General features: G+C 35.1%; 1 protein-coding gene across 1 annotated transcript; it reads left to right on the top strand.

Annotated features, from left to right (window-relative positions):
• The first annotated feature begins 653 nt into the window (after positions 1 to 653).
• Positions 654 to 26,595, top strand: LIN9 (lin-9 DREAM MuvB core complex component). Its single transcript, XM_026695665.2, has 15 exons — positions 654 to 747; positions 7,187 to 7,219; positions 10,283 to 10,377; positions 12,040 to 12,144; positions 13,153 to 13,286; positions 14,176 to 14,301; positions 15,452 to 15,609; positions 16,473 to 16,606; positions 17,189 to 17,308; positions 17,454 to 17,552; positions 20,556 to 20,636; positions 21,811 to 21,936; positions 22,307 to 22,489; positions 23,286 to 23,383; positions 25,435 to 26,595. The coding sequence occupies exons 1-15, from the start codon at positions 669 to 671 to the stop codon at positions 25,538 to 25,540; spliced, it is 1,677 nt and encodes a 558-aa protein (XP_026551450.1). The 5' UTR covers positions 654 to 668; the 3' UTR covers positions 25,541 to 26,595.
• Positions 26,596 to 27,784: the final 1,189 nt, after the last annotated feature.

Below are 27,784 nucleotides of genomic sequence, written 5' to 3'. Positions count from 1 at the left end.
CACCATGGTGATCCTACAACAGTCAGAAGCATTAAAATTGGTCATGTCACTTTTTAGTGCCGTTGTAACATTAAACAGTCACTAAACAGTTATAAGTCCAGGGCTACCTGTACAATCTGCTGTCCAGAATACATAACAAGAGTTAGAAGAGTCCTTGGCAGTCTTCTAGTCCAATTATGCATGTGCATAAGTGCACCAATGTGCCTACTATCCCTGTCCTGTTGTTTCTTTTATTTTTCTTATATGTATCCATGTATTCATAACTATATTTTTACTTATACCTATTATTTTGTAAGCAATTGACAAACCAAAAAATAATAATAATAACCCCCTGCCTGAGCAGGAGATCTTATACCATTCCGGCCAAATTAGTGTCCAACTTCCAGTGATGGAGCCACCCACAGATGAAGCGATCGACCAGATGCGGCCACTGCATGCAGCCGTCCATTTTCCCCAACTCGTCTCCTCTCGCCTTGTGGAAAGATAACAGTAAAACTGTCATGAAACTGCAACAACTTTTTTTCGCCGAGCCCGACGAGAGAAACACCAGACAGCCGACTTCCCGCTCGAGCCTTGGTAGAGCCCGGGTAAAGCGAACGACTCGCGCACGTCCCGCCTCCTTCCCTCCAGTCAGGCAAAAGCTAGAGGACGCCGTCTCCTCCCCCACAATGCACCGCGACAGGCAGCCTTTGAAAAAGCGGCGCGGCTCCTTCAAGATGGCGGAGTTGGATCAGCTGCCTGACGAGAGTGAGTAGCAATCTTTGCCCCGCCACCGGCCTTTCCTGCTCACCCACTCCCGAAATAGAGGTTCTAACCGCCGGATCCTCGTCTGCTCCCCTTTACTGAGTCACAGTCTCGGGCTCGATCCTCCACCGGCGCTTGCTACTTCTTTTGTTGCTCCTGCTGCTGCTGCTGCTGCTGTTGTAGTAGGAGCCGGAGCTGCGCGGGGCCGGCTTCACAATCTCCTCTCTCTCTGTGCCTGGCCCAGCTCTGATTTTTGATGGCCTCCCCTCCGGTCTCTCCTTCGACTTTTAGAAGGGGGCTGCGTGGGGGTGGGGGAGAGGCCAACCGAGCAGGGCCGGAAGCCACTATTATGTAAGCTGCCCTTCTCCTGGTGGGACTGAACCGCACCCTGAACCCCGAGTCTCTGAGCAGGCCGGAACAGAGATTGGGTCCGTCTTTGGCATGGAAGAACTCACGCTTTTCAAATCGGCCAGAGAAGCGTTGTGTGTAGGGCAGCGAGTGGCATTACGCCTCTCCGGGATAAGCAGGGAGGGCGAGTAGAGCTTCACGCCGTAAATAAAGTGAGGGGGATATTTGTCTTGCTGTGAGCATCCTTCTAGTAGTTGTAATGACGTTGGCCTCCTGTCTGCTTGGAGAGATTTGTCTGTTGGACTTTTACTCGGAGAAGTGCACTGGTTCGTGGGGAACTGTTTTTAAAGTGCATTAAGTAATGGGTTTAGGTCTAACTCTTCTCTTGTATCTGCCTATCTTGTATATATCAAAATGATAATGTTATTTATATAGGTGGCAAACCTTTCAATGATCTGTAAATAGAAAAGCAAGCTTCCAATAGTCCTGTTTTGATGGTTGTCTACATCCTATATATTTAAACAATTTGTGTATTATATCTGGGAAATTATGCTACTATTATCTTGAATGGCCCCAACTGTATGGTGAAATTAGTAGGCTGGCAAAATTATTGGAAGCAATTTCAAATGTTTTAAACTGAGAATGGAAGTCACTCCTCTCTGAAAGTACTGACTGAACAATCGGGGATATAGAGCAGCAACAAACATCAGATCTGAAGAATTAATTTTGTTTCATATAGAATCCTGAGATTCATCAATCACACCTGTTGGGAAGTCATTTCCTTGGAATTAAATTAAAATCAGGACTTGAATATATGGCATACTTCTTCCTTACATAAATATAAATCTGCATCATTCCATGCTTCTTATATTCAGCACTGTAATTTAAGGAGAAGATTGAATTCATCATTACTAGTATGGTATACACACACACACACACACACACACACATATACATATACATACATATACACACACAGTACTATTTGAGCCACCAGTGAAGTGGAAAGAAAATAGTTCATTGAAGGAAGGATACTTTTTTTATAAAAGTGAGAGTTACTCTAGAAGCAATTTGGTAAAGATGTTTGTTTGGCTTGTTTGTAAATATGACGTACGTATATAAATAAAAGGAGCTATTAATTTTAATGGTAAAAGACAATATCAAATATTCTTGTCTATATTTTGCAATTGAATTTGATAAAGATATGTGGAACATGTATTGATGTTGCACAGTGAATATTGAAATAAGGCCATTGATGTGAAAGACATGAAATGACATAAAGACAACACAGATATAATCAATGGATATTGCTTTGAAATAGTAATGTAATTATTACAAGCATTTTTATTTTATAATATGGAAGAAATCAAATTATAGATTTCATTCTTCAGTCTAATGTGAAGAATTCCATATTTCAAAGATTATTTGGGGAATCTGGAACTGTCTAGTTCGGACTTATAGGTTATGTAATAATGAAGGGAAAAGAAAATTTCACTCTGGGGAGTGAACTTTTGCATATGGATTTCAGACTATTTCCTTGTGTGGCATATATATGATAGCTGGACGAGAGACAAGGCATATACACACTGCAGAACTTAATATTCTGTATTATATTTATGGCAAAGTATATGGCATTGTCAACAAATTTGAACATCAAATTGATAGTCAAAAATGTTTGGCATTCAAAATATAGTATAAAAAAATTCAAATACTAGGTAATTTTTCTGTTATCCTATAGGTAACTGAAAGAATATGTAAATTATATAGTCAGAAAATGTGTTTATAAATACCGTGTTTCTCCAACAATACGGCCTCCACCAATAGGAAGGCCCAGCATGATTTCTAGGCATGAGGTGAAATTAAGCCCCGCCCCCAAAATTTAGGCCTATTCAAACCATGCTTTTCCCCGCCATTTCTCACATCGTTTGTTAGAACTAGGTGAAGAGAAATGGGCGGGGGGGGGGATGGGGAGAAAACTTGCCTTTAGGAGTGCCCTGCAGGTAGCCTAGGCTAGAATACCCCGATAGCTGATAGAAGCTCCCTGAAGACAGAGTCTCCAGCCGCTTCAGGGCATGGCATGGCTACCCGTGTCTCCTCGCCTTTAGGGCAATCTCTTTCGGGCGATGGAAGCTCCCAAATGCAGTCACCAGCTACTTCAATCGGCCGGTAGAAGCGGCCTCAAGGCGAGTGTGTGTGTGCCACGCCTCACCCCGAAGCGGCTGGGGTCTCTGCCTTCAAGGGAGCTTCGATTGGCCGGTAGAAGTGCCCTCGGGGCGAGCGCGCACACACACACACACACACACACACACACACACACTCCCCTCGCCGCAAGGCCGCTTCTATCGGCAGACAAAAGCTCCCTTGAAGGCAGAGTCACCAGCCGCTTCAGGGCGAGGCATGGCTGCCCATGTCTCCTCGCTTTTAGGCAGTCTCTTTCGGGCAATGGAAACTCCCCAAATGCAGTCACCAGCCACTTCGATCGGCCGGTGGAAGCGGCCTCGGGGCGAGTGCACACACCCACACACACACTCCGGCCAATCGAAGTGAAGTGGCTGGTGACTGCATTTGGGGAGCTTCCATCGCCCAAAAGAGACTGCCTAAAGGCGAGGGGACACGGGCAGCCACGCCACGCCCTGAAGCAGCTGGGGACTCTGCCTTCGGGGAGCTTTCGTCGGCCGATAGAAGCGGCCTCACGGCGAGGTACATGCGTATGGGCCGCTCTAGGTGGAGGAGGAAATTAAGTCACCCCCGAAAAGACGGCCTACCCATTTTTTCAGGGGTCAAAAAAAAAAAAAAGGTCTGGCCTTATTTTGTGAGAAACACTGTATATATTCTATACAAAGTTGCAAATTAAACCATTGCTACTTTTTTGAATTCTGTATACCTTTCAATTAACTAATCCACCAATAAATGTGTGCCATGATGAAGAATCAATATGGATTAAAAAAAATCTTGAATTACTTATGCTTCCCATGTCATTTGCCTTTACTTTTACTGCTTAAGCCAAATGCTGAGAGCATGTCTTATCACATTTAGTTGTATATTTTGACCTACTAGAAAAGCTCTTTTATATGGGGAATAAATTACATTCTAAATAAGGTTTAATTTTATTCACCTCTAAATTATTATTGTAATCTCATGCCATTCCAAGTATACCACCTAAGGTGCACAACCTTAGGTTTCTCTAAATATTGCTGGAGTTTAGCTTTCATAAGCACCAGACAATATTAGAACATCTGGATGCTGACAAACCAGAATCTAACATCTGGTTAGAAAAGCCTGTTTCTCATGTGTTTGATTTAACTCTCTCAAATACTGGATGTCAAAACTACTTGGGTTTTCTAGTCCAAAAGTTTAATTTGTAGGCTGAGCTTCATGTAATTATATATTTCTTATACAAGAGGTCACAGCTGTTAGAGTCTACTTAAGTTCTACATCTGGCTGTGAACACTTGATTCTCAAAGGACAGGGATTTAGATTAATATTTGAGGAATTTCTGATTCTAAAGAGCAAGCCTTTTCATAGCCATCACTTGTATAAATACATGTTCGTATACTGATAAAACAGTTTAAATTAACATACCTATAATTAAAATTCATTTTTAGAAAATTAGATAATTCTCCAACAGTCTACTACCTAAATTCCCCAATTTAAGCTAAAATAATAAACATATTTACGAAGAAGTCAAATTGAAGTACATTGGATGCCAGAATAGGGCTGCAAAGCATAGTACATTATAGACCTCATAGACATATTTATCAATTTTTATTGCTGAATAAATAAGCCTTATGTTTAGCCAATCTAGTTGAGAAAACATGTATTGCTTTATGACAAAGAGAACATCTTATTAACTTCATACAACAATGTATGAATTGGTAATTAGAAAATAGAAATAACATTGATGATATGGAATAATTTTGCAGCATGAATATAATAGGTTTTTAATTTAACAAATTTCTCTATAGAGCAGCGGTCGCTAACTGGTTGGCCGCAAGAAAATTTTGGTGGGCCACAGAGAAATCTCACCCTCAGAACACCCCCCAAAGCAATTAATCCAGGTTGCACAGAAACACAAGGCTGTGCCGCCCACATGGCCTACGGGAACCCTTGCCCACTCCTTACCCAGCAGACTTGCCTGCTAAATTGCTATTTTTCCTTTTTCTAACCATCAGATGTTCTGCTGTGCCGGGAGGTTTAGATTAGCTAGGTAGCAGGAAATGGTTGGATTTCTTGCTTTCTAGCTAGTCTTTAAATCTTCATCTCTGCTTTTAAGCACAGCCGAACCTCCCTTAGGACTGAAGGGTCTTTTATTCAGTGCAGACTCATGGCAAGCAAATTTGAGAGACTGAGCTAGCTGATGGCAGATAGATAGATCGCTGAATGATTCTGTGAGCAACTCAATCTGCCTGCCTGCTTTGCCTGGCTTTGGGTAAAAGTTGCTCTTTTTTTATAAAAAATTCAATATTTATATAAATATTTATAATACTTACATATAAGCTATGGCCAGCCAGTCACATGACCACCAAACCACACCCACAAATTAGGCCACGCCCATGGAACCAGTTAGTGGTCCTCAGGATTTAAAATTATGAGTTTGGTGATCTCTGAGGTCCAAAAGGTTGGCGACCCCTGCTATAGAGCATTCTATTAAGCCACATGAATTAATAATTTCAGGCTTAGCATTATAACACTCCATGTTTGTAAGCTTCTGGAATGCATCTGACAATACTGGACTAGATCGGACAGTGGCTTGATTCAACAGACAGTTGCATCTTTCTACATCTTATCTTTGCTAATGTTTTTCTTTACAATTTATTCAGCTGCATAGTGAGCTGCCTGTTGTTCATCTAAAACACTGTTGGTGAAAATATAATCCATCAAATGAGAATTACTGAAAAATAAATATGACATATTAAAATAAAATTTAAAAACATGCTCATAGTTTCCTCTTCTTAAAGAAAAACCTGATCTGATGCATAAATATATTAACCCAACAATTGCAGATTATATTGTTTCATCTTGAAATATTTTAGGTCCTTAATGTAAAATATAAGCCATCTGTAGGATTCACTATTTCAGTGTAACCTACACACTAGAATAATATAGCAGTATTATTGTAAAACTAAAGAGAGACAAAAACACCTTCTGTAATGTTGATTAAAGAATATACGTTGTTAATCTCCAATGAAAGTTTCCCTTGTGGGCATCCTATGTTATATCTTGTATGAAATTGCAATAAATGTTTTTTTATGAATGTATGACTTTGATTCTGATTTGCAGGGAAGTAAAATTTATGGTATGACCATTTGAATGTAACCAGTTTATTATAAATTGAGAAATAAGCAGTAGGTGCTGAAATGAGCAAGCACAAAGCTCTATAGCTCGGGTGACAACCTCGATCGCGTCATGTGACATATCGTGACATTTTTTGCTTTTGCGGAGCTGGGGTGGGCATGGCCTGAACATGACACATCTGGCCCGCTGGCACCAGTTACACAGGCCTGCCCTATAGCATCAAACTCTGATTTACTATACATTAATTTATACTAGTATGCTTCTGGTATTTTGTTTTACATTTTTATTTTGTTTTTAATATATCTATAATCTCTAATACATGCTTTTTTTACAACATGAAAGTATTTTTTATAAAAAAAATCTCTCCTTCTGCAAAACTGTTACATTTCCTTGTACGAATTTGTAAAAGTTTTGAAATCAGTTTACATCTATAAAGTAGATATGGCTTAAATGTTTTGTTTTTAACAAGAAAATATGAAGTCAAAATATTAATAGCGAAGTACAGAAAAGTGAAACTGCAAATCTACCATTTCATCCTTAATCTTGCTGTGCCATGCTGACTAAGCAGACGGTGTTTAAGTTGGAGTAAATGGATAAATTAGCAATGCCAACCTCAGTGCTAGCTTACTTGAAAGGCTTGGATTGGATCCATCTGGAATAATATAATGTCTTTGGATCTGTTGTCAATTTATGGATTTAAAGACTGAGCTCTTAAGTCTGTCAGATGTAAAAGCAGCAAGGCTAATAACTTTATTGTTAGAAATAATATGACTTTATTGAGTGTTGTTGTTTATTTCAGGTTCATCAGCAAAAGCCTTGGTTAGTTTGAAAGGTAGGACAACCAGATTATTTCTTCATATATATGTTTATATGCATCATACTGAGCCCAAAGCAAGTCATGATTTAAGTTGTATAAATTTATTTTATAAGTTACCTACTCATTTGTGGCAGTATTTGGTTAATCTTGTACAAAGCAAGATTGGTCCCAATTATTACTTGGATGAGAGAGAGGGAAGGAGAGAGAGAGAACTCAAACTGGAGGATAAATATGTATAAAGTGACCATATATAAATATAGAGTCAAGAGATTATATGTATGATATCAAGCTCAACTCCAAAGGTGACATCAGATCAGCTGTAATGTATCTACAGTGGATGGCATTTGTGGAAAAATTGAATATGTATGTGCATGTGGGTATATATAAGCATGTGGGTTTATATAAACATGTGTGTAATGTACTTGAATTTATTATGCTGTATTCATCTTTATTCTATTTTATTTTTGTGTATACTTCTTTCTGTTAAATATCCAGCGGTCAAGCAGACAAAGACCTAGTAGTTCTGTGGAAACAGCCAATAACCAATAAAGCAAGGCAATAAATTAATGGCTGAAATAAACAAAGATTAAGTTAATCCACAAAACTTTCCAGAATGAAATTTGTAATTATGCAAGAAATAAAAATATGAAATGAATTTATATGAATATAAATATGTATTTATTCTACAATACGTTTCTAGATTTATAGAAATGGGAATGTGAAGATCAGGAAGATAAATAAATTGAGAAGTTCCAATTTTATTTTCATAGGCATGAAATGAAAAATGTGGAGTCCATTTAAATAACATCATCATTAGTTTTTGTTTTAATATTGTATCTAAGAAGTTTGAAATTTTAATTAAATATCTTTTTTTAAAATTCAGCATTAAAAATCAAATGTAACATTTTAAATTGTACTTTAAAAAGTACCATAGTATGTCATTTTCAAATTAAAACTATAACTTCCCTCTAAGATGCTCATGATTTCCTGTCAGATTGGAAAGAGAAAACATTCTCTCTCTCTCTCTCTCTCTTCCCCCCCCCCTCACACACACACACACACACACACACACACACACACACACACACACACACACACTGTTTCTTTTGGGGCTAAGCAATATGCCAAGTTCTAAAAACGTAAGCCAAAGAAAAACAAGGTATGAGGTAAAAAAAAAAATCCTCCAGCTGATTTTCTGGGTCTTCTTTTTTCTTATGACCCATTAAGTCATATTTAGCGTATTTTATGAGCCATTCCTTTTATTCTGTTTGATTAAACGATCTCAGCATGCTTTTGTGCACTGATTACTCACTTTCATATTCAATCCAGTATTCATTCTTAATACTGTTTAGTATCTTAAGTATTTCATTCTCATTGCATTCAACTTTTTTATATTTCTTCTGGCATACCAAATTCCTATATAATAAAGTACACAGCAAAAATACATAGCTGTTTTCACTTCTTTCAACAAACATTCATTCTTTGCAGCAGATTACATACTACTCATAACCATTCTACCAAGATTTGTATGTTGTAAAATTTTTCCATTCATGTTTCATAAAAGCAAAATACATAATATTACAGTATATTGTTTTCAACATTTATGTCAACATTAATGTAAAAATACTGTATTTCTCTTCCATGGCTTTTGATAAATTACAAAAATTATATGACTATAATTGATTTGTTGCATCATACTATCTAATACTGCACTATGAAGTATTTAAAATCTAAGTTCTATTGCTATTTGTGCTACAATCATTTGGGTTCTTGACCAACAATACAGCATTATCTGGATATAAAACTTCCTGCGCATTCACATCCCAGATGAATACATTTCTAATTTCAACACAAATATTCCATATACGTTCATAATTACATTAAGCATGAGTGAACATGAGACAGTCACAGCATTCTATCAATTGACAGGCACAGATGCAGTCTTCACATACACATTAAACAATCCACATGGTCACTTCTTAAGCATCTAAATTCATTTCTCTAGTACATCATCAAAACCTAGCTTTACCATATTCAACACTCCTACACCGTTCAGCATTACTTTGTCATTTTTTTCTTTAACGCTAACATAGCATTTGCTTAAATTCCACTCTTCAATATGTCACTATTATTCCCATACAAATTTTTAAAATACCCACAGGAGCATTCTTCATTTCAGTTTCATCCTACATCATTTCATCATTTTATTGAGTGCTGGAGACTCCTTATTTGGCTCTCTTCATGCAATTCCAAAACAACTTTTTATTTCCACCCAAATTATTTTGCATTTCTTTTGCCTCTTTCAATTGTAATAATTTCTTGCTGTCTATAACTACAGTACTTTCTTTGCAATTTAACATACTTTCTTTCACAATATACAGTGGATATAGAAAGTCTACACAGCCGTTAAAATGCCAGGTTTTTGAGGTGCAAAAAAAATCAAATCAAGATAATTCACATGTTACTATGCCACACACAACATTTCTGCTAATAAATTCTAACTTTGTGAATTAAAATCAACATTTATATAAAGTTGATGCCCAGTTGCAGCAGTATCTGATGGGGGGGGGGGGGTCAAATAGTCAAGATGATGATTGCAATGTGACAGTCAAAATCTCACCCTTTTGTGCATGTATGCAACAACATTGATACACATACAAAAGATGCAGCATTTCTATTGCCACAATTACAGTCTTGCTTTACTTTCCACACACATGCACACACCCTGCAGATGCCACTGCCCAATTTTGTCCAGGGAGTATTAGCAAGTTTGTCCCTGGTGGATCATTGTGCAGCAAATACTCCTCCTCCCTACCTTTATGGGGGAGGGGGATATAATTTAATCTGAAAATAAAAATGAGGTATAAGCATACAAATATAATTGATTGGGTTTAAGAGCAAAGAAAGCTGAAAATTTGCTTCTGAAAATATATTCCTCTGGTTGAAATGAAATCATAACTTGAAATTAATTTGATATAAACTCTCAGAATAAGAATGTAATTGACATAATTCACATTTTAATATATGTATAATTTGTGAAAGAAATTATATTTAAAATATATAACTTATTTATTACAGAGGGAAGTTTATCCAATACATGGAATGAAAAATTCAGTTCTTTGCAGAAAACACCTATTTGGAAAGGCAAAAATGCAGGAGCTACTGTAGAAATGGTAAGTAGCAACTTTTATCTTTATAGGTTGATTTAATATATTTTTATCTATCGTTCTTCCAAAACACTGTGTTCTTCTCTGGTCTAGCCTACAAAGCTAGTTAAACCCCATAAATTTCTTTCCTTTTGCTTTTCATTATAACATATGATGGAAAGCAAATTATTTTTGCTTGATTTATAAAATTGGAAATTTAACATTTTTATGAAAGCAGAAAGAAAAATCCTATGCATACTTTTTTTAAAAGTAACACCAGAAGACATTTACCAATGAGGTTTGTTGTAGTCATTCTTCTAATTTGTGAACTCCTCTCAGGAAGCAAGCTATAAGGATGACAGATTCTGAAGTTAATGTAACTGTCTCCAAGTCTACCTGTTCAGATGTCATGAACAATTGTTTCTTTGCCTTTGTTTTGTTTTTGTGTCTTCAATGTTGACTCTTGGCAACTGTTAGGACAAGTCTCTTCAATTTTCTTGACAAGATTTAAGAAGTGGTTTGTCGTTGCCTGCTTCTGAGAAAAAGTGACTGACCCAAAGTCACCCCATTGACTTTGTGCCTAAAGTGGGACTAGGCGTCACAATCTCTCAATTTCTAAGCTGGTGCTTTAACCATTACAGCAAATTGATTTTGTTTTGAGGTAGACATTAATCCATCAGATATATAGGACTGCTATATATGCTATATATGCTAATCATGGAAGTTTGTGGATGCTTCCACTGTAATAAAGTTAGCTGTTAATGTTGGAGTAAAGAACAACATCCCTTTTTCCATTCCTGTTTCAGCTACAAGGAACTAAGTGGCAAATTATTTAGATTTTTCACATAGTAGCAATTTGTTTTGCCTAACCTGAATTAAATATGGCTTATTGTGTTGCAACATTTTCCATCACACTATGTTGCCCTCCTACATTGCCATTTGAGATTAAAAGCTTTTCAGATTATTCAGAACTAAGTCTAAGTAATATTATGGGTGGGATTCAAATGGTTTATACTGCATAGATTGGACTGCAGCAATACTACTTAATTCCCTTCTATTACCATTCATGGTTTACTGCAAAAATTACTGTTCTCTCAAATGGAAATAGCATAAGCCCAGGGCTTCTCATTAGACATTGGTATCAGCTATGCATCCAACACAACAGACCCGTAGGTATCTGTCTCAAGACTAATAATGCTCCTTGATTCTAGAACATATTCTTCTGGATAATTCCTCTATTGGGATTATATCAGAGACAGATGAGCTTAATTGTCCTTCTTACCAGGACTATAGATTGAAGCTTGATTCCCAAAGAGATATAACCTTTGGCAAAGCTGTTGTTTCTTCAATTGCCTTATGAGGACTAAGTCCTCCTGCAAATAAGAAGCTTTTTACTGATTTTTGTGTGTGAATATCAGAGAACATCATTAAAAAAATGGTTACATGTATTTGTAATTAGATCTCAATGTAATTAGATCATCAATGTATTCACACATCCTGTCATTTTTTTCTCCTTTGATCTATTGTTTTCCATCAAGTTAGAGAAGTCTGTTCTAGATTTCAATATAGATAAGGGGTTTGTTTTTTTCCCCTAAACAAAAATCATAATGAGCTTGCTGTATTGTAAGAACTGGTACTGGGAAACCTTACAAATCAAGTTTTTGTTTGGTTGTATTTTTTTGGTTGCAGCCTTTCAGAAATTCCAAACGAACTCGTTCCTTTTGTGAAGAAGATGAAAGACAAATGAATACAAGATCACCAAAAAGAAATCAGAGAGTTGGAATGGTCCCACAGGTATATATGAAGCTGTTCATATATAAGTAGATTACTTATTAACAAGTTTGTGTTACATAGAGCTTACTTATATTAAAAGCTAGGGACATCACTTTTTGCCTGTAAAAAAGGAATTTGCAGGTTCTACCTGTAACTCATTCCTTCCATTAAAAGTATGTTCTAAGGTAATGATGGCGAACCTTTTGGAAAATGCTTAACTTGATTCTGTTGACATGTCACACACACACACAACCCAAACAAAAGATAATTAATTCCTTGCATATTCATTTTTAATTAAAAATATATAGTCTAATTTTGTATGATCCCCAGGATCTGCTGGATTTGCAACACGCCTCTTGTCCTCAAGCAATGTTCTCTTTCTCTTGAGAGGTCCGTCCCTATGACCCATCAGCCACAGGCAGCTCCAGGTCACACAAGGCCTTCATTCTTGAAATGGCTTTGGAAAATGCTCTTTTGCAATTTCTTCAGCCTCCAAAACAATGCAAAAGTATTCCTTGTTCTCACTGAATTTTTGGAGGCTGCACAATTTCTGGAGGCTGTGCAAGAGCACACCCCATTCTTTTGCAGCCTCAGCAGCTTTGGAAAATAGTGTGAGAACAGAGCATGTTGTCAGATATTGGTGAATACCATGTGTATTATCCAAAATGGTGTGACATGTCATCTTTGACACACATGTCATATGTTCAACTTCCCTGTTCTAAGGGGATGATAGTCATTCCAAAGCAAGAGCATAGAGAAATTGGAAGATGTTCTCTTGACTTTCCTTTCCTGGTTGTGCCATCATTGTATAGCAATCTTCTATTAATAGATGAGCCTGTCCTTTTGTGGAAGTTACTAGTTGGAGCTAACACTATATTGAGGTGTTAAAAAATTGTTAAAAAACAATAATTTGTATTCTATATGGTAGATAAAATTCAAAACATGTAAGTCTCTATTGATCATTAATATTTCACTTTAAATGCTTAAATGTCATATATTAATAAGCCTCTATTTATCTTTGTTACTTAGAAATTTACTGTAACTGTACCAACACCAGACAAAAAGGCATCACAAAAGATTGGTTTGCGGCTACGTAATTTACTCAAACTTCCTAAGGCCCACAAATGGTGTATATATGAATGGTTCTATTCAAATATAGATAAGTATGTATGACTTTTCATCTACTACTTTAAATCAGTTTATGATTATTAAGCTTTTTTTTATTTTCATTGGCCATATTCCTCTAAAAATTTAACTAATGGCAGTATAGCAAAATATATTTGACAGTATTTAACATTGTTAAAACAGCTTTGGTGGTAAACTTTAAATATTATCAAAATAAAACATTAATAAGATAAAACTCTATCAAGCTCAACTTATGATGATTTCATAGTTATGCTTATGTCTTTTTCTTGACAGCAATCTGGAAATGTTTTTCAGCTTCATAGCTTAAACCAGGGGTTTCCAACCGGGGGGGGGTGAGATGATATTCTAGGAGGTGCGAAAACTTGGGTTTAGAAGTTTCAAAATTATAGTGTATGTGCATAATTATATGCATATAATTATTTATTTTTAACAGGTGTGTGAATATATCAGAAGCGTTCTAGGGGTGCTGGGTATAGAAAAGGTTGGTCCAGGATATAGGAAAGGTTGAGAACCCCTGGCATAAATAATTACATATTGTACCTTAACATGATTTCTAACAGATAACAGCATGTACTGCATATACTATCTAGTAGATACAAAGAGAGAGGGAGGGAGAGAGAATGAGAATATAGACATATATTAGTATATAGAGAAATTATAGTAAAATATTTTAATGTTATTTTTGTATCTCGTTACGAGTAATAATTATGAATGAAAGCTGATATTTACATTAAAATGGCAACTGTTCATTCTTCACAGATTTAGGAATCAATGTTTACTTTCAAGTTACATTTAATTTACATTGTTATCTTCAATATATGTATATAGAATTTGCCCTAACATACTATTACATAATTCCAGAAAACATTCATGCCTATAGTGACAGAATATCACTTGTTTTAATAGGCCATTGTTTGAAGGAGATAATGACTTTTGTGTTTGCCTGAAAGAATCTTTTCCAAATCTGAAAACAAGGAAATTAACCAGAGTGGAATGGGGAAAAATTAGACGATTAATGGGAAAACCACGAAGGTAAAACTGTGTTTTGAAGAATTGGGTCTTTTAAGCTATATTGTATGTATGGTTGGGGACAATTACTTTTACTTGATGGTTTCCTTTTAAAAAGTATTGAATAGTTTTTAAAATACAGATTATGTTTTATAAGTACAGTTAAAAATAAAAAAAATATGATACTTTGGGGTTTTTTTGTCAAAAAACCGTTAGATGCAGTTTTTGTATCTTAATAGAAAATGAAACAAACCAGTTCTACAAAGTTGGGTAATAAATTTTAAAAATTGGCCCATTGTGTCTTAAATTTAAAATCATATATTGTATTCTTATCACAAAGTAGCATGTAGAGTGCATTTCTTACCACAATCCTCTAATTCCTCTGGGCCATTAAAAATTATGTAGGTGAAAAATGCAATTCCTGATTAACACAATAACAATTTTTCCTGCTTTGATTTTCCATAATGGTAAAGTCATTTATTACTTGATATCAAACTACTTTGAGAATCAAAATAAAGAACTCCTTCAGTTGGGTCTATTCTTAACCCTTCATCTTCTCAAAACTACTTTGTAAGAGAATGCTGCATTTTGGAGTAGGTATCATTAACATGCTGATGATACCAGCTCTGTCCTGTGAAATACTTGAGTTGTAATCATATGTACATTTACATAAAAGTAAATCTCACTGAAGGGCAATAGGTAGTAAAGAAAATGTTTTTCCAAATAAACTTTCAGTGCACAAAATTGATTTGTTAATTGCTGAAATAAAAACATGATTCTCGAAGCCTGTCAACAGCACTTTAGAAATGAGCAACATGACTTCATGTTATAGTTATGAGAATAGAATTACAGAAAAATCTAGAGAGCAACATGTTGCCTAGCCCTGCCATACTGTGATGTAGCTGTTACTATACTATTCTTTCTTTAATGGGTGAATTTGTTTTTGGCAGGCTTGGGTTTAATTTTTTCCCATCATTTAACATTAATATTTAGCTCTTGTCCTTCAAGAAACAGTTCATGCTGCTTATTGTTAGCTTTGCTTAGAGAGGATTTCCACATGTAAATGTTTCATAAAATCATTTTACTGTATTTCCAGAGGACCATCTGCAGGATTTAACATATTTTCATGAGAATAGGTGAAAGACATCAGAATAGTTTCATTTTCTGTTTGCAGATGTTCTTCTGCATTCTTTGAAGAGGAAAGGTCAGCATTAAAACAGAAACGGCAAAAAATTAGATTATTGCAACAGCGAAAAGTGGCAGATATATCTCAATTTAAAGATCTTCCAGAAGAAATCCCATTGCCATTAGTAATAGGCACAAAAGTTACAGGTAATTTTTACTGCTTTTACATAAAAATCTTTTTTTAACTAATGTTGAGTTTTACTGATCTAGCTTAGTTTGAAAATAACTTTTCTTTTTGCGTGTACTATTAAATCCATCCATAAAGAGATTCCAGCTGATTTAAGTATTTCAAGTCTAAAATAATTCAGCTTGTCATAAAATATATGAAAATAGTATTTCAAAATTTTCCATCATTGACAAAGAATAATATCGTGAAATCTTATGTCCACACTATGTTTATCATCTTTGATGTCGTTCAGTGTTTTATTTTTCTGAGCAGCCAAACTTCATTTAATCTGTTTCCTGTAGTTAATACAACTTGTCTGATTATCATGATGATAATCCTAGGTATATCCAACCCCACCGATACCAGCAGTATTACAGTCAGCTTTTTAGAATGAAGTTATTTCAACATTATCTAGCATTATTGAGTAGCAGTAATACAATTTTGTTTTAACTGCCTACCATTTTGAGTTTTGACACTTTTAACAATATGTACTTATGCATAGGCTTTGTCTGAAAATCTAATCTAGCTTTTTATAATTTTATGAGGACAGCCATTCACATTGCACAAGCAAAGCCAAATAAAATCACATGCTACAGAGATGCTGTCTGAAATTAGAGATACCTTTCTGAATCTTTTTTCACTTGGAAATAAATTAAATAATTATTTTTAAATAGTTGAATACTTTTAAAAAATGATGCTTACTTAGTTTTATTGCTATAATGGTTACAGAATTCAGCTTGTTACAGAATTTGGAAAGCTAAATTGACCATGCAATTTAAATTTTGTCATAGCCCAGCAGGCTTACTGTATTTTTCTCCAATTAATAATGTGATATTGATCATAGCACGGTTACGTGGTTCCCATGATGGACTCTTCACTGGACAGATTGATGCTGTTGACACTCTTAATGCTACTTACAGAGTAACCTTTGAGAGGACAGGACTTGGGACACACACAATCCCAGATTATGAAGTCCTCGTAAGTATTGTATTCTCATTTTTTTAAAGAAGTAAAATAATGAAAAACTACAAGATAATTCAGGGATGAAAAGATAGCAGTATCAATACTGTCAATTTTATCAGTGTTTCTAAAATATACTTGGTTCTCTCTCAAAACACAACTAAAACTTGATCATTCCATTAGCTACAGATTGTCCTAGATTTATTTACAGCCATTCCTTAATGGACCAAAATTAAAATGACACTGAAAAAAGTGACTTATGACATTTTTTGCACTTAACAACTGTTATAGCATCCGTATGGTCATGTGATCAAAATTCAGACATTTGGCAATCGGCATGTATATCTGACAATTGCGGTATCCTGAAGTCATGTGATCAATTCAAGCAAAATCAATGGGGAAGCCAAAGTCACAATCATATTACTAAGTTAACAACTGCAGTGATTCATTTAACAATTATAACAAGAAAGGTCATAAAATGGGAGAAAACTCATTTAACTGTCTTGCTTAGCAACAGGAATTTTCACTCAGTGGGATCATAAGTAGAGGATTACCTGTATACAAAATCATTTTAATTTATTTTTTCCTTTATAATTTCAGAGTAATGAACCTCATGATACCATGCCAATTGCTGCCTTTGGACAAAAACAACGACCTTCTAGATATGTTATGACACCTCCTCAGTTACATTATGCACCTTCCCTTCAATCACCAATTACAGTAAGTGATGTAAATTAAAATTTTGCTTCGTTTACTAATTAGCTGAATTTTGAAAGACTCAGAAACATTAATAGTTCAAAACATTCTAACATTTAATTAAAACAATTTAAAAATAATAATTATTAAATACTTTTTTCTTTTGTAGGACAGTGATCCTTTATTAGGATCTTCTTGGAAAAACAAAATTTCAGGTTCAGACAGTGAAACATTAGGTGGTTTTCCAGTAGAATTCCTTATCCAAGTGGTGAGTCTCAAATGTTTTTCAGTTTTACCCATATTGATGGATTGACACTTTTTGTTCAGGGATAAACCACTGCAATTCAAAATAATCAATTCTTATGTGTCATATTAGAGAACAGCGTTTGTGAGAAATCATTATTAAATCAAAGATTGCATGGGGTTTCACAAGGATTTGTTGCAGGCCGGAGGAACTGTTGGTTACTAATAACTATTTCTCCCCAAAAGGTTGGTTTACTGTTATGCAATCAGCTGAGAAAATTCTATTTCAAAAATAGCAAATATTAAAGCAGTGAGATGTGATTTTAAGAACTACTTTCACAATTTTTGAATTGCAGCCATTATGGTAGAAAGTGGACTTTAATTCATCAAATCAAGTCACAACTAAGATTTTTAATTATGGTTTGTTTTTATATTTTAATTGATTAACCATAATTTGAAGTTACTTCTTCAGCCTATATCCTTTAGCCATAGTTTAAAGCAGGGGTCACCAACCTTTTGGACCTCCAAACTCATAATTTTAAATCCTGAGGACCACTAACCGGTTCTGTGGGTGTGGCCTAATTTGTGGGTGTGGCTTGGTGGTCATGTGAGTGGCTGGGCATGGCTTGTATGTAAATATCATAAATATTTATATAAATATTGAATTTTTTTTATAAAAAAGAGCAACTTTTACCCAAAATCAGGCAAAGCAGGCAGATTGAGTTGCTCACAGAATCACAGAATCACTTAGAGATCTGTGTTTCTGCCATCGGCTAGCTGAGTCTGCACTGCTTCAGTCCTAAGCAGAGCTGAAGATCTCAAGATTAGCTAGAAAGCAAGAAATCCAACGATTTCTTGCTTTCTAGCTAATCTAAATCTCCCAATTCAGCCGAACAGCTGATGGTCGGAAAAAGGAAAAATAGCAACTTACCGGGAAACTTTGCCAGGTAAGGAGTGAATGGGTGGGGAGGGTTCCCGCGGGCCATGTGGATAGCGCAGCCTTGTGTTCCCATGCAGCCTGGATTAATTGCTTTGGGGGGTGCTCTGGCGGTGACATTTCTCTGCGGACCACCAAAATTTTCTCACGGACCACCAGTTGGCGAATGCTGGTTTAAAGGGCATTGTTTAAGAAGATGTGGAATCAAGGAGATTCTGCATCAGAGGTTCAAGACCACTTTTAGTTATGGAAATTCAGTGGGTGACTTACTCTCTGCTCAAGAAGTTGTCTTACGTATCTCCCGTTGCTGGGAAAAATGGAGCTGGGAAGTTATGTTTGTCATCTTGAGCTCTTAGAGGAAATATACTTCTAAAAGTATTCCACAATCTAAAGGGGAAACCATATGAAGTGAGAAATTTTTACTCATGGATAATCTTCATATTTCATTTCCACTCATTTTGATAAATGACATGAAGGGGACTCAATCATCAGATCTTCCTCTTACCTGGATAAAATAAGAGATTTTTACATGTCTTGTCTATCCATTCTTTGTGGAATCTATGGAGAAAAATAATAGCACATTTGTGTTTAGATAGCCATATTGTGGTTAAACATTTCTTCTAGTTAATCTTCTAGAGCAGATACAATGGAAATATATCATATTTTATTTTACAGCTTCCATTATACAGTGTTAATCATAAATCAGGAACAAGAAAACAGTAGTCACGTTTTTGTTTCCTATTGGTCAAACATCAAACCATCCTCTACCTTGTTAGTTAATATAATTAATATCCTTATTAGTACATTTTATGTACCATCTAGATGTGTTGAACTATAAATCCTGTAATGCAGAGTCAGCATGCAAGCTGTTCTGCTGGTTGGAGAAGCAAAATTATCCTGTGCTTATATAAGGTTGCAATAGTACGTAAAACTATTAGTATTTCATACTTATAAAATTTGAAGTATGAAATTTGAAGGCTTGGGTCACAGAGTATGCCAGATTCTGCTAAAATGAAAGTCGGGTAGATTGCAGTTTAGTTTATTGTAGGAGCCCAGACATAACTCTTCGTGTCTTGTGGGAATTAGGCGTTTAATATAAATTATTGGGATTGGCAGCTCTGTTGTTAAGCAAAGCAGTCACTAAATGGGAGATTGCCTGTCTGCAACCGTATTTTTCTTTCGCCCATCTCTGCTGTTTAGAGTTCTCATCCTGATACTGGGATAATTAGGAAGAAGGGAATTGATGTTTATATTTATATTAATTGGAAAGGAAGGGATCACAAGAGAGTAGGCAAGCACACAAAGGGAAGTACAGGTTGAAAGGAATGCATTGATGCCAGCAATCCCAAGCATGGGATTGGGAGCCATAAGAGTGCTCATCAGACAGCCAGTGTATTCTCCATTGTGTGCCTTCTTTTCTAATCTTTCTGCTCTGCAACAGTGGGGAGAAAGAAAAACAGATCATGTGACACTCACTGCAATGCTGATCATGTGACTAAGACTGCAAAGGTCATAAATATGGGCATGGGTTGCAAAATTATTTTTTTAGCATCATCGTAACTTTGGTTGGTGAACAAGGCAGTTGGTAAGCAAAGTATCTATAAAACAAACTTAAGGTTGCTAATCAAGCAAATATTTATTACATGGGTATATTCAACATGCAGCATCCTTGGATGATCTAAAGATGTCAAAAAACAAAATGAAAAATAATGTTTGCTACAATTTAGTGTGGAGGTAGATCTTCCAGGCAGAGAGATTCAACCAATCAGTAAATTCCATTTAGCAGGAGATGTGTTAGTAGAATTGGCTGCAGCAAACTTAACGCATCAAGCCTGAAATGGTAGACTTGTGCTTGAACTTTTAAGTATTTAATAAATAAATTTATTCAGACTGGGTAGAAAACAGTACCTTGCTCTCATTCCAACACCATGGCAAGCTCTTTGGGAAATGTTTCCAGACCATAGTACAAATAGTACATTACTACTATTGTTTTTAATATAGACCAATCTAGAAAAACAACATTATATTACTAACTTCCAATTTCTATGATAAATGGAAAATATATTATACTTTTTTCTCTGCTTTCCTCAGACCAGATTATCAAAAATTCTTATGATCAAGAAGGAACATATCAAGCAGTTAAGGGAGATGAATACAGAAGCAGAAAAATTGGTAAATATATGCTCTTTTTTCAGTGGTCATTATTATATCAATTTGTGATCCCGGAACATATTAGTCTTTTCTTCACATGTTTCAGGCATGCTCTAAAGGCTGCAGGGATAGTAAAAATTTGTTCCACTAGTGCAGTGTTTCTTAAAATGGGGTCCCAGGACTCTTGGGTTTCTGAAGACCCACTTAGAGGTCTACAAAATCAAAATTATTTGCTAGTCTAACTTGAAAAATAATACAATAATGATTTCTTTCTGGGGAAGAGCCATTGACTGTGGTGGAATGAAGAGTCAGCATGTAGACCAGCTGTTTGTACTTCCTCTCCAAATAAGAGGATTAGAGATCACTCATAAGGGCACCATACAGTTGCTCTTCACAAGGAGACTGAAAAATAGCTTTCTCTGACAGGTTTAGAGCACAGGGAAAAAAGGGAATATCTAATTTGTTAAACAGTCAGCATCTTCAAAAGGACTCTGGGTTCCCAACATCCTTTTTTAATCACGTTTGAAAATTGCTTGTTGACTGCTTTTCAGTTATTAAGGAACATTTGAATCAACAAGTTTGACAACACTGGTTAAGTCATTTAATCCTTAATAAAATAAGTTTTGAATACATTTAAAAAATTAATAAGCAGCCAAAAGGGTGATTAGAACTTTGGTTTTGAAAAGCTACATACTAAAAGTCCAGATGTATTTGAAATAACAGGAAATTAGTTTCAAGCAAGTATGGGAATATCAGCTGTAATGAAATTATTAATATTTATGAGTGTGACTGAATGTCTTGTTCAGTAGGCAGCAAAATATACACAGGCTTCATTGGTTCTTATTAAAAGAGTGACTGTTGTGCAAATACAGTGCAATATCAAATGAAAATAATATTAGTGTAAAGTTTAGAACACAATGGGTTTCAGGTATTGTTAATTTTAAAATAGTTGTATTAATTTAATTGTTAGCAGCAATTGAATAAGAGGATTCTTAGTTCATCAAATAAATTTAAAATACATTTGTATATTTTTTTTACAAGAGATAGGTAAAAGCAGAAATATACTTAAGGAAATATTTGGTCATGTTTAAATGTTAGGAAACAAAAATTATAGACTAATTTGTGTTTTAAAAATCTGATCATTATAAAAATTTTGCCTCTTAATGCATTTAATTTATTTATATATATTTTCTAGAAATCCTATTCTATGCCTATTGGTATTGAATTTCAGAGAAGATATGCAACTATTGTTTTAGATCTTGAACAGCTGAATAAGGATTTAAATAAAGTTTTACATAAAGTTCAGCAGTATTGTTATGAGGTAAGTGTTTCACTGGTTTTATGTTTCAGTAGAAGCTATGGGTTCTTTTGAATATATTCCTAATGATATGCATTACCTATATTTATACATTACTGATATATCTTCTATGCTGCCATATAAGCATAGAAGTTATCTTTCATTTCTGTTTGATGTAATTATAATTAACTGGTATCTGCAGGTGACTGAAGAAATAGGATAAGCTACTCAAATGCAGGTGAGGTCTATTTTCTGTCACAAGTAAAAAGCTGATAGGATACAATGCTATAGTTTTGAAATGTCAGTGTCCACCCTAGAAAATATGGCCTAAATGAGCATTTGGAATCTTGGCTTTTAAAAGTGGCTCAATTCTCAATTCCTTATTCTATTCCAGCTTGCTCCAGAACAAGGTCTTCAACCTTCAGACCATCCCACAGATCTGACACGAAGATGTGAGGAAGAAGCTCGGGAGATTGTCAGGCAATCAAATACATCAACAACTGGACAACCTTGTGTTCAAAATGAAAATCTGACAGAATTGATTGCTAGACTCACAACAATATTACTGCAGATTAAGGTAAATTCATTAAGAAAATGAGAACGCTTACATAAGTCTTCAACTTACAATCATTCATGTAATTACCATTTGTAGTTGCAGTAGTCTTAGAAAAAATGACTTACGATCTGTACTCACACTTAAAACCATCATACCACTCCTGTGATAACATGATCACAATTTGGGCACTTGACAACCCACACATACTTACAGTTGGTTGTAGCATCTTACAGTCACATGACCCTGATTTTGTGCCAATTTCTGACAAAAAAAATGCCTATTGGGAAAGATGGATTTGCTTAACAACTGCATGATTCGCTTAATGAACACTAAAGAAAAATATGATAAAAGTTGGATCCAACTTGCCTTATGGCTGCAATGACTTACAACAAAAATTCCAGTCCTAATTGTGGTTGTATTTACATTCTATCTACATACATTCTATCACTTTGGGTTAGGAAGCGTGTTGTGATCAAATCACCTGCTTGAATCTGGACTCATAAATAGACAATTATTAGATATAGGAAGTAATTTTCCTATACAATGTTCAATTATCTTGTATTCATTTTATTAGCGAAGCCTAGTCTATAGTGACTCCCCATTACTTATACTTATGAATATTGGAGTAGTAATCATTTCTTTCCCAGCCTTTGCAGGATACATTAAGATTAAAATCATGTCCACAATTGTTTTTCCTGGGGATGGCTTCCTCACCCTGTCCATGTTTCTGTTTCTGATGTGTGATTAGGTATACATGTATTTAAGCAATATACAACAAAAAAAACTTACACAATTATTTTCATGAAATTTCTTCCAGTGTCTAGCAGAAGGAGGCGATCTAAATTCATTTGAGTTTAAGTCATTAACAGATTCATTGAATGACATTAAGAATTCTATCGATTCTACCAATATCAGGTAAGAACTTGAAATTAAACTTGTTTCAGATATACTTATATTTACAATAATCTTTTTAAAGGGATCGCCATCATATGCCAATACAGACCTCTTAGTAGATGGAAGAAGAAAGTAGCAGCACGTCAGTCTATTTCATGATGAGACAATCATATTTCTCAGTTTATATGCTGCATTAATCACAGAGTGACTCTAAATTAGGTACAATGCATTATATAAATTAGGTACAATATATTTGTAAAAAGTAAAAGAATAATAACCCAAACCTTGTTAAACAACCATACCGGAGAAGAAAAATACCATAGCACCAAAAATTAATAGCAATTCATCCCAATATCAGTTCCTTCCAAGTCCAGGTGTCCTTCAAGAAGGCTATGAAGACTTGGCTCTTTCAGCAAGTCCTGGGCTCTGTGATTTTGTAGACTCATTAATATGTATGTATGACTATTTCAGTTTTTGAATTCCCTGAACAAACGTTTTCTATTTGGTTCTCTTTGTATTGTCATATTGTAGTCTTAACTTGTCTTGTACACTTCCTTGTGTTTTTTGGACAATTAGCCTTACAAATCTAATAAATATATATCAGTGAGGGTGTCACAAATTGCTCTGCCCCAGAACATGCTGAAAAGCCACATAAGCAGAGTCAGGGTTGTATGAACTTTGAGGGATTGCCGTTCCAATGAATAGCCATGGAAGAAGCAAGCGTCTGAGATCCCACAAGGTGACATAATTTTATCAATTAATGCCTGGAATCTGCCCTTATTAAATATAACAGAGCAATTAGCAATAGGCCCTGAGACATGTTTTACACATGTCAAGTAATAACTGAAAACAACTGACAACCAATGTAGTTCATAGAGCAGAGGTGTTACTTGGGTGATCTAAGGTTCTTTGTACATTCAGGCCCAGTTGATGGTTCCTAGTAGTCATGAAAAGCAGCCCCATGTAAGCTTGTTAGTGTAATTCAAGCACAAGATGACTAAGGCATAAATGACTGTGAACAAGACCACCCAATTAGAAAAGGGTGTAATTGGAACCCAAGGTGGATTTGTTTAGAGGCTCTGGTAGTCAAAAATTGTTACCTGTTTGATCATGAGCTATAAGTCCAGGAGGACCCCTAAAACTATGTGCCAGTTCTTTTTGAGAAAGTGCTATCCCACTGAGTATCAGTGTTGAAAAGCCACTCATAATAAAGATCTCATGAATCCACAGACACTCAGTCTTGCTGGTTTGAACCTAAACCTTTTCTTCCTTATTCAAATCCTAACAGTGTCCAAAACTTGGATAGTACCACAACAGAATCAGTTGTCAGCAGTTTTGATATATCACTGGGCATCATCTAAATATTGATAACTGTCCCATGGTAGTAGATGTAGTAGTAGTTTAATATTATGTGAAACAGAAGCTAGGAAAGTATTAAACTTCAAGGAACTCTGTTTAAGTCTCGCTCTTTTCCCTTTATCAATACCAATATGATGAAATTAGTACTATTACAATGCCTTCTGCTCCCATCCTCAGACATTTTTGAAGGATACTACTATGTTAGTATCAAGGCTACCAAAAGATCAAATAGGGCAGGAGAGTCGCACTACCTCTACCCTGGTCCTGCGAAAGATCATTTATAAAAACAGTGCCATCTCTCAAGCCCAGGATCTCATTGAAAAGCATCTTAATAATCTGCTTTTTCCAGGACACTCTAAAACTGCAATCCCACTACTTTCCCCAAAAAGGGAACAATTGGAAGTTATCCAGCCTAATGGAATATACAACTGCCTCCCCTTCAGTAGACCACCCTCTCACTCAATTCATGGAAACTACTTCAAGTGAATAATGTTTGCTCTTCACTGTGTTAAAAGACATTATTTTCTTTCATGGTTGATATTGAGAAATATGGTTCCTTTTCATGAAATTACCTGAAATCATACCAAAAAAGGCAAATAAATACTTGATATTATGAAAGTGTTGTATGTAAACTTAGAATATGTATCTAAGCACATTAATACATCTGCATGTATTTTGGACTGTTTTAAAAAGAACTGTTTTTCTTTCTTTAGCTGTTTCCAAAATAATGTAGAGATCCATGTTGCACATATCCAGAGTGGCCTCAGCCAAATGGGAAATTTACATGCTTTTGCTGCAAATAACACTAATAGAGACTGAGAGAAATATATATACTCCAAGTGCACCGAATATAGTAGAGGAAAATGCTTGGTGTGTATGCATTACCAAATATTCTACCAATTGGAAGACAAAGGAAAAAAGGATATTTTGAGAGTGTTTGTACTACTTCTGAAGAAACCAGCATAAAATTACCAGCATTGCTATGGACTTCATCACTTGCTATGCACATAATATTATTTTGTTTTAACAGCTAAACTTTAGTTGTAATATGTGTGTGTATTTGTTGTTTTAAACTGAAAGTTATGCAGACACATTTTCATAACAAAGGAAAAAACTAAACACGGTTGCAGCAAATGCTGGCAACTAAATTAGAAGTTTTTGAAAACAGTAAAACTAATATGATACAGTTGAGAGTTCATATTAGTAATTTCTTCTTATTGGAAACCATGATCGCTAATACTGTGACTTACTAGCTTTTTGATTTTAGCCTCTGAATAGTGTGCTAATTGATAAAGCAGTATAATATATTCCTGTGTTTGAGAAATAGCAGGATAATAGAATACCTGAAGGAGTAATAGCAAATAGATGGCTATTGTACACTTGTGGATATTGAGAATCCCTGTAAATCAGTTAATGCCTTTGGAATATTTAATTTATTATAACTTATAAAAGTAATTGAATGAAGGAATAGAAAAGAAGACTATTTTTTTTAGTTAAGATATTTCACAAATAACTGGTAATACTTTCCACTGATTGGTTTGCACAATTTAAACTAAACATCTGGTTATCAAGCAATTCATATAATTTTATAATGCAATTGGATAGCCAGTCCTCCAAACTGCCTTAAAAACTAAAGACCCGAGGAGCATAGAAAAATGTTGATCTTGTAAAAAGGTGTATTGAGTTGTTATATTTAGTATAACCTTGTAAAGCTTCAGTGTAATAAATTGTTTTCAGATTAGAATTTTCAGATAGCTGTAGCAATGTTTTGATTCCTTAGTACCTCATAAAATGAGGTCTTTTGTATGTTAATGTATAAAGAAAATGTAAACAATTATTTTCAATTTAAAATTTTGTATAGTTTTAAAAATGAATCTATATTCTGTGTCTGCATTTATGCTGCTTCAGAATTTAACTGCAGAGTCTATATTTAGCAAAGCCTGTTCTTTTATGAAATGCATAAATTTTATTCTCATTGAGTGATGAGAAGGCTGCAATGTTTTACAAAAATTGGAAACCATTTTAAACATGAAAAGGTTGAAATAATTTTCAGAAATGAAAAACTGTTTTCAGAAATGCATTCTTACCTGATATGGAGATGTAAAGCAAAAAATTCTTAAAACTGAGGAAAATGTATTTAGTGAAAGTTTGGCAAGCCTTTTCAGGAAGGCATTACATTAAACCAAAAGGAGGAGACAGAAACACAGACTCAGTAGAGAAGTTCTTGGCATTGAGAATATTTATTTACTTACTTACATAATTTATATGACCCCCATCTCACAATAACTCTGGGCAGCACCAAATCTGCAACCAATAACAATGATGCCAGAGGTAAAACAATACTCCTCAATCATGAAAAACCACATCAGCACAAGAGCCATGTTTGTGTGTGATAGTATAACAGGCTCAAAACAAAAAAGGATATTCAAAATCCCTATAATAGGTGGAAGGGAGACCAGTAAATAGCGATTTCTCGAATCTGTACACTGATCCATTGGAGGAGCTAGAAATCCTAACAGAAGAATATAGGTGTCATAGATAATGTGGGATGGGACCCATTGCTGAAATCTAGAATTCGAACAATACCGTATTATGTGTTCTAACAAAACACATCAAAAAGGGAGAAAGGGGTGTATATAAAGAATGATACCTGTGAAGAAATTCATGTGCCTATTGAGAGCATCTGAGTAAGATCAAAAGTAATAAGAAATGAAAGTAATACTATTCTATTATCCTCTTGAGTAAAATGTACAACATTTCATGTAACAGAAGCATAATACCTAGTATCGGGAACAGAGGACACTGATATTTAGTTTAGGCACCCCTTAACACTACTTAAAATATTTTTAATCATTTCTGGCCAAATCCCCAAAATGAGGACATAATATGTTTAATACAATCAGTGGAAAGGCAATAGCAAGTGTTTTCAAGGAAAAGAAATGAGACAGGTTCTATGGAAGATGTGTGTGAGAAATTTATGGTAAAATGCAGTGGTTTACTGAAAAGAGAAATGGACAAAACTATTTTGTTAAGTGAGTGAAAAACCAAGGTAAAATTATAATT

Source organism: Pseudonaja textilis, chromosome 1 (genome assembly GCF_049901715.1).
Source record: "Pseudonaja textilis isolate UNSWEBS1 chromosome 1, rPseTex1.2, whole genome shotgun sequence".
NCBI classification, from domain to species: domain Eukaryota; kingdom Metazoa; phylum Chordata; class Lepidosauria; order Squamata; family Elapidae; genus Pseudonaja; species Pseudonaja textilis.
The sequence above is the reverse complement of the archived record's forward strand: the minus strand, read 5'-3'. Positions and strand labels throughout refer to the sequence as shown.

Excerpts from the sequence above, each read along its gene's own strand:
- LIN9 (XM_026695665.2), top strand. The coding sequence starts at position 669 with ATGCACCGCGACAGGCAGCCTTTGAAAAAGCGGCGCGGCTCCTTCAAG. Across the intron at positions 17,553-20,555 it reads TAGAATTCCTTATCCAAGTG|ACCAGATTATCAAAAATTCT; the intron begins GTGAGTCTCAAA and ends TGCTTTCCTCAG. Across the intron at positions 22,490-23,285 it reads CAATATTACTGCAGATTAAG|TGTCTAGCAGAAGGAGGCGA; the intron begins GTAAATTCATTA and ends AATTTCTTCCAG.